The sequence below is a fragment of the Juglans microcarpa x Juglans regia genome, chromosome 4S, assembly GCF_004785595.1.
Source record: "Juglans microcarpa x Juglans regia isolate MS1-56 chromosome 4S, Jm3101_v1.0, whole genome shotgun sequence".
Classification (NCBI taxonomy): domain Eukaryota; kingdom Viridiplantae; phylum Streptophyta; class Magnoliopsida; order Fagales; family Juglandaceae; genus Juglans; species Juglans microcarpa x Juglans regia.
This window is the reverse complement of record NC_054601.1, coordinates 12810995-12819234: the sequence shown is the minus strand read 5'-3', so window position 1 is coordinate 12819234 and position 8240 is coordinate 12810995. Positions and strand designations below refer to the sequence as shown.

General features: G+C 31.9%; 1 protein-coding gene across 2 annotated transcripts; it reads right to left on the bottom strand.

The window, feature by feature from the left end:
• Positions 1-3481: 3481 nt before the first annotated feature.
• Positions 3482-7650, bottom strand: LOC121262638. Of its 2 annotated transcripts, none has more exons than XM_041165198.1 (7): positions 7383-7650; positions 7049-7119; positions 5857-5965; positions 5308-5390; positions 4844-5002; positions 4310-4411; positions 3482-3900 (listed from the first exon to the last, which is right to left on the bottom strand). In XM_041165198.1, the coding sequence occupies exons 1-7, from the start codon at positions 7453-7455 to the stop codon at positions 3748-3750; spliced, it is 750 nt and encodes a 249-aa protein (XP_041021132.1). In that variant the 5' UTR covers positions 7456-7650; the 3' UTR covers positions 3482-3747. The 2 variants fall into 2 exon arrangements, with proteins under 2 accessions (XP_041021132.1, XP_041021133.1); XM_041165199.1 differs by having other exon boundaries at positions 7049-7133; positions 7383-7644.
• Between the last annotated feature and the right edge of the window lie 590 nt (positions 7651-8240).

The window sequence follows — 8240 nt, the reverse complement described above, 5'->3', positions numbered from 1 at the left end:
TGAGGAGGTTGGTTGTGACTAATACCAATTATAGGTGATTGTTCTTAAACAAACTTAATGATAGTTTTCTTTAGCTAAATATTCTCAATACATTAAGGAATATTAGTATAGGAGATTGAATGTCATCTCTATCAAGGTGAGCCACAAGAACTCTTTTTTTCTTAATAGTCTATCATGCCAATGACTAATCAAGAGAATCCAGACAAATGAGTGGAAAACCAAAATGAGGGGAAGAGAATGAAAGAGCATATCCATTTTTGCCTATTGGATCGACAACATGAATCAACCTTAGATTAAAAATATAGTTGATGTATAAGAACTAACATTGGGATAATTTTCATGGGAAAACTATGCTTTATTATTATATTCATGAACAATTATGCCACCTTACCTTTAATAAATTACTTCTCATTTAGACCCTTCTCTCACTAAGAAGGTGGATTTGAACCGCGGAGACAAGGATTTTCGGTTTTGTGCTCTAATCAACCAATTGAATTATATTAAGAGCGGTGCTACTCAGGCCGCTCATCTATACCGCTAGTTTGTTTTGAATCTTTTTATTTTTTTTATTTTTTTCTCATTTTTTTAATATATTTAAATATTTTTAAAAAAATAAAAAAATACACCAATACATTTAAAATCAATTTCTTAATCATTTAGTAAAAAAAAAATTTAAAATGACAATTGGTACACTTGAGCGGTAGATTTCGGATGGCAAAGTAGTATTTCTCTTATATTTACGTGATGTCAATGCTGCTAGCCTACCACACATTACTTATGGGAAGATGATCGCTCTTTCCAAAGGTCACATAATTTGATGGAATTCTCCGAGTAGAATAGATTGGAAATACTCTCCTTTCATTGAAAAGGCTCTCACGACGAAATCTCATTATCACTGCACAAAAACCTTTTATGGTAGCGGCATAAGATGACACAGATTCTTCCAATCATATCCATCTTTCAAGTCGACTAGTCTATTATGTCGACCCTTACATGCATCATCAACTGCCAATTCATTGTGGGCATAAAACCATCTATGAATGCTCAATATATAGGGGGTTCTGCCACTACCCAAGGCACGACCAACTCTCTTGTATTCAAACCACAAATGTTAGGCTCATTTTGGATACAGAAACGGTTTCACTTCATCTAATTTTATTATTACAACTTTATCAAATTCTCATACAAAATATAATAAACAATTCAACTTTTTCAAATTCTAAAATAATAATATTAAAAAATAATATTCTAATAATGATTTATTCAACTTTTAACTTTCATCTAAATCATCTCATTTCATCTCACAATAACTATTATGCTTGCTCCCTATATTGACTCAAGTGTTGGAGAGTTTCCTTTTATCACATGAACATTTTATCACATCGATATTCAAATAAGGAGTAGTATTATTTGAAAACATTTACACCACATACTATCTATGTGGTATAATTTGATTTGTAAAATTCAAATTTTAAAATTTATCTTTCAAATCAAATTACGTCATGTGGATGGTATGTTGTAAAGGTTTTCAAATAAAATTAGTCTCAAATAAATAAATTAGTCTCAAATAAAATAGTCAACTTAACTTATTGCCCGACAATCAAGGGGAGTAATCGGTTAGGTTCGGTTAGGTTTTTGACATATTTTGTAACTGAACCGGTCTAAGTGTATTTTGTAATTTTAAAAACCAATACAAACGAATCTGAATAGAAAATCGAAACTTTAATTTTTTTCAATTTTGGTTCGGTTTTACAAGTGTGATTCGGTTTTGGGCTTTTTTTGTTGTTTAGCTATTTTTTTTCACTCAAATTAAATTTTTTTTACCCCAAATATGATAGAGTCCAAAACATTATTTTAAAAAACACAATGTATATAACTACAAGAAATGTGTAAAAATGTAATTATGAAAAATGAAATTATCCTTGATATAAATATATATATATATATATATAATATACTCTTATACTTATACCATATTATATATGTAAGTATATAACTTAATATATAAGGATAATTGATAAATAATAACTCAATATTAATATGCATGTTTAAGAGTAGGTTTATGTCAATAAACCTTAAATAATAGGATAAAATATCATGTTATATTAATTTTATAATATGTATAATATATAATATAAAAAATCTAAAAAATATAGAGTTTTTTCGATTCGGTTCGATCTCTATTTTCGTGATTTTCAATCCAAATCGGTTTTCAATTCAAAAAAACCAAGACCAAACCAATTTTCAATCGGTTTTGATTCTTAAAATTCAAAACCAATTGAACCTAGTGTGAATCAGACCAACCTTCTTGGGTTGGATCGGTTTTTTCTTACATCCCTAAACATCAATGAAGTATGTAAATGTGTTTTAAAATGGAAAATTTGAAATTGCTAATAATAGAGATGAAGGATTTAAAGGTGGAGAAAAAGAATTATCCTTTTGAAGACTTGAAAAATGAATGTCTGGTAGACATTAACATTCTCCCTTTTTTTTTTTTTTTTTTTTTTTCTAATCAAGCTTCACACACACACACACACATATTAAACAGTTACAAGATACAAGAGTTTAAAGGGTGGGAGGTCCCAACAATCATCCCCAAACCAATTAACACAACATGAGAAAAGAAAAAAAAAGGAACTGAAACCAATGGCTTCTACCTATTTCCCACAAAAGGGAAGCTGCTAAAAGTAGTTTTTTTGCAGACTGATTTATTGGACTGCAACACTACTCTGACTAAGTGGTAACAAAAAAAATAGCATCTGGTAGATAGTCTGATACACTGGCGAACAACCGTTAGTGGCTAAGAAGACGCATGAGAATCACATGCCACTAGATGCTTGTTGGATTTGCAAGATCCAAGGTTGTTGATCCTATTTCTGTCGCGCGTGGATGCAGAACATGCACCGTAACAAGGTGACGCGTGGATCTCATGGCATAGGCCGCATGTGATACTCACACGCTACTTGAATGGACATGGTTCTTCTGAAAGCCAACAGATTGGTAACTGGGAAGTCCTGTGGAGCCGCGCATGATGATCAAAGGTGATCGAAAATTAGTGGATTAGCCCATCTCCGTGCTATTTCAAAAAAATAAAAGAAAAGATCGGACAAAAACCGATGGACAGAGTCATAAAATACTGAAAGGAAAAAGTGGATGACCCGAAGCTCCACCTACCTTTGGACGGTGGAAGGAGGATCTTATGAGATAAGTTTTGGGAGAACTTTTCGGAAGGAGAGAGAAACAAAAAGTCTTAAATCTCCCCCTACTTTTAACATTCTCCCTTTTAATTTGCGGTATTTATAGGAGAAGTTACTGCAGAAATGGTAGATATATACTTATAAAAAATAATAATAAAAAAAAATGGTAGATATAAACATGCCTAATTTTTAAGTGGCGGCTTTCCAAGAAAACAAATTAATAGCGTTGACTTAGTATTGCCAAAGCCAAGATAGAATGGAAACTAATGGTGACATCCAACAAATGAAATTAACTACATAAGCAATATCTTCTAAACAGATAACAATACAAAGTAAATTTGTTCTTATTGTGCCCTAAATCTAGTTACAATCAACTTGTTAGTTGACTGATGGTAATGAAACATTCACACACTAGCTTTTTCAAATATACATGTTTATCAGCTACTTTTGCTGATTATTGGGACTGAACATGATACATTTCAGTGTACATTAAGTTAAAAACTAAGCACGCATTTATTATATTGACAGACAAAGTTCGTGCACAATTGAATCACCAAGTTCCTTCTTTGGACATCCTCAGAAAATGAGTCAGTGTGATATTTGGGAGCTCAGCAGCACTCTTTTTCTTCTTTGTTATCCTTGTCATCTTCGATGACCCTGCATCTTTGGACTCTTTAACTGTCACTGAGACCAAGTTGTAGAACTGTTCAAGGACAGAATTCATGTGTATTAGATAAGGAAAAAAGTACTAACATGAGCACTTTAATGTCAAAGTTTAGACCAATCTTTTGATGAGGTATCAACTGAATCATTGTGTTACATTATTTATAGGAGGTTGATAATGTTTTCTATATCCAGCAACTACTTAAGTCTTGGCAATAATATTAAAATCACACATAAGTTTTTTACTCATTTAGTTGTAAAAATAATATCCTCTAATAGTAATTGACTCGATTGTAGATTTTCTTCCATACAAATTGTTTCTCAATGTCTAGATAAAAACACAGTACCCAGTTAGCCTAACATTAAATCTCAGTAGTGTAGCCACACCTCCATGTCTACAGCATGAAACAAACAGTCCTAATCCAGAATGATAGTATTTGGAAACTTACCTCACAGACTCCATGTAGCAATAATCTATGAAAAGGATCTTGAACCCGTAGCACGAGAATATCCCCGTCTCCACTATCCGTGATGAAGGCTCGTATACACTCCTAAAAAGGGGAAAAATTAAAATAGCTATTAATAACAACAAGCCATATTGGTTGGTTGGCAAAGAATTTTAAGTGCCAGAAAGTTCAATCCACAATATTGAGATGTGCTGAAATTAAAATAGCTTAGAAAATAAAATAAAAGAAAACAAGCAAGAACCATTAATATCTACCGAATCTAGGCCTGAGTAACAGTGGGATATTTGGTTGTGTCATATGGCACAGGCAGACAGCCCAGCCAAGCAATCTACTTTGACATTTAAGAAATAAGAAAATCAGTAATAAATCAAAACAAAATTTTCTTCGCAGATAAGAGGCATGTAATCATTAGTAGACACCGATGATATTCATTTTTTTAAAACACGAGCCAAGGATATTTATAAAAAAATCATATCATTATAAAAAGGAATCATGAATTTCATTAATACAATATACCTCATAGCCCTCAATAAGTTCTGAAAGAAAGCTACGCCGAAGTGCCTCTCTTGTTCGACAGTTAACTCTATGCCATGCATTCAAGACAGCCATCTTATCAGCATCAACACGACCTGGCTTTTTCAAGGGTGATCTTTCTAAAGCATCAAGAATAGTAGCCTAGCAAAATAAATAATGAAATAATAAACATTTGCTGGAGTTGAAACATGTTACCACATAGCATGCCAAAAATGACAACGAACAAAACAAGTTTCAATCCGGAAGTTTATCAAAAGTGTTTTTAGAAGTAACATACAAAAAGCTAGAGTATGCAAAGCATTTCCAAGATCTAAAAATACATTAGTTAATACTATCCATAACTTAATGAAATATTAAAAATTACAAAGGACAAAAAGCTTTCTCAACAGAATTTTGATAAAAAAAAAAAGAACCGAAATGTTCATAGGTGATGGAAGCAAAAGGACCTCTTTATCCATGTCTATATTCCTAAATTTGTCCCATTCTCCAACATTAGTCAAGCAAAATGCAGACAATGGTACCTCATCACCTGTAAAACAAATTCCAGATCAACATTTATTATGAGACTTGACAAGACAATAATGGCCATAAAGAGACTGTTGCAAAGTGGGTGTTTGCATGTTTAACCTCAGTTAAAATTACCAATGGCCAAGAGGTTTACCAATATAAGTACAAGACTTGATACTTCTGCATGTTTGTCTGTTCAGTCCCAGTTAAAAGTACCAATGTCGAAGAGTTTTACCAAGAAAAGTAAAGGACTTAATACTGTAATTAGTAGGCGTTAAGCAGTTTTTGTCTGGTACTTACTATAACTAAAATGATATCTCTAGCTCGATTCTCACCTTAGGGAAAGTCTTAGGAGGTGCTACTATAACTGTATAATAGTTTCATGGTCAGAACTTGTCGAGGCTTAATCAAAGGCCCATAACGGTAATGATTTCCCATCAAAACTAGAGAAAAACTAAAGAGTTGGTTTCTTTCAGAGATATAATTACCCCAAGGTGGGGGTGCAAACAAGCCTCGAATCTCTTCTGCATTTAAACGGGGAACAAGTTCCATGAGAAGACGGTCATTTAACCATCTGCGAGACCGTCGGTTGCTAACCTGCAACAAGTAAAACAATAATAATAATAATTAGAGATCACATGACCTGAAACATTCCAACAGAATCAGCGAATAAGTTTCCAAAGATTGCCAATGACACAACTCTAGAAGCTTAAGTTCTAAGAAAATGATGTAAAATTTACTTTTAGCAATTGTCATAGGATTGAATATAACCAAGTCACGATTTAAACGAGTAAACACCAACAATGTCTGGATTTGAAAAAACAAGCAGTAGGGACAATTGTAGAAGCTACATTCCCAAATCCTTCATTATCAATGAAGTCAAACAAGCAAGAGTTTTTTCCATGTGAAGAGTCATTGGAACTTCTTAACCTACAGAAGGATCATTAGCAATAGAAGGAATATGTTCGCTAATATCCGTTGAATATAAGAAACTGTAATTTAACAGTTGGAATACGCCAGATGCCTCCACTGGAATGTGCATAAGTTAATGAGAGCTGTTTATAAGAAAGGCCACCATAAATAGAGAACTCATATACCAATTAGGGTTGTTTGGAAATAATTTTCATCTCATCCCATCTCATTTCATTCCCAAACGTCACTCAAACACAAACACTTTCAAACTAATCATTACAACTTTTCTAAACTAATTATTACAACTTTCCTAAATTTACAAACAAAACACAAAAATAATTAAACTTTTTCAAATCTCAAAACAAAAATAATATTAAAAAATTATATCTTATCAATATTTGAACTTTAAAATATTTTTTATTTAACTTTCTCTCTCATTTCCCAAAACCCAATAAATGCTTAATTGAAATTATCTCACTATTATTCACAAACTATCATACTACCATTCACAAAATTCTCATTTCATCTCATTCTCCAAGCATCCCTAGTAGACTAATTTCATCCAATCTTAAGATTCCATGTTGGAAGATAGACTATAAATTTCGACACACAATGGTATTGGACAGGCAATCATTAAATCGATAAATAAATAGGGCGAAAGTATTCGTTCTTTAATTCTATATCAAGTTATAGAAAATCTAAAATCTTTTCCAAGAAACATTTGGGGAAAAAAGAAGAAGAAAGAAAATACATATATTAGAAAATTACCGTTCCAGTCAAGCTCTCAAGAAACTCGATCTTCTTCTCAATTGACATCCCATGGGACTTCGCATTCTCTCCTGCACAAAAACAACTAAAATACTAAAATTTCTAACGGAAATCCAATTAACATAGAAAGCAATAAAAAGACAACAATAACATCTGGGTACTCCAGAAAAACTACGAAACCAAACATATAGAAAAACCCAAATCTACTCGGACAGCATTTCAATTATTCACACGACAACCAAGGCAAATTATAAAACTTTACACATCGTCCTCTGTATAGCCATCTATATTTCAACTGCTTATACAAACACAAGAGAGACAGAAAGCGGGTTACCTTTTCGAGGGTCAAAGAGAGAGGATGAAAGGAGAAGGTCATCATCTCGCTGAAGAACCTGAGGAGTCGCCATGATTGGCTGATTGATTATGAAACAGATCTGGAGCTCTGGTTTTCTGGGTGCGTGGATTTGTGCGTTGGGTCAGGAGTTTTGAGTAGCAGAGGACAAGAAGCAGCAAGTCTAGGACGTGAAACAGATCGAACCTCAGAAATATAGAAGAAAAACAGAGACGAATATTATGTTGAATATACTTTTTTTTCGTCCGGTGTTTAATCTAAGGTTGAGGTGAATTTCTTGCTTGCTTGTTTTAATTTTCTGTAAAAAAACAAAACATTTTGAAGGATTTATAAATAATAAAAAAAAAAACATTTTGAAGGATAAAGATCCGTTTCTGTTAGGAATATTCTTTTTATTATTTGCACACAAAAAATTTCTTTTTTTCAAAAAAAAAAAAAGAAATATATCAAACTATGCCTATGCCCATAATAAATTTATACGTTTTATTCTTTTATTTTTATAAAAGAAGGATATCAATTATCACCTACAAATCAAAAATCAATTAATATAACACATTTTAAATATTATCATATATCAATTATCTACCACTTAAAGCATGCCACGTTGGAAGAAAAAAATGCTACGCGTAACAAACATAATTATAATTACAAAAAGTAATTTATACAGTCCTAATAAACAAATTTTATGTATTTCTTTTAGAGGTTGAGAAATTTAAAAATTTAATTTTTTAATAATTAATAATTTTTTAAAGCAACTGTCCTATATATCACTATATATATTTAATCTAATTCAAAATAATAAAATATAAAAAAAATTTTGTTACAGTGTACTGTTGTTGA

Coding starts and splice junctions, on each gene's coding strand:
- LOC121262638 (XM_041165198.1), bottom strand. CDS start 7,455: ATGGCGACTCCTCAGGTTCTTCAGCGAGATGATGACCTTCTCCTTTCA. Junction 5,391..5,856: donor GTTTGCACCCCCACCTTGGG/GTAATTATATCT, acceptor TTTGTTTTACAG/GTGATGAGGTACCATTGTCT. Junction 3,901..4,309: donor TGCTACATGGAGTCTGTGAG/GTAAGTTTCCAA, acceptor GTCCTTGAACAG/TTCTACAACTTGGTCTCAGT.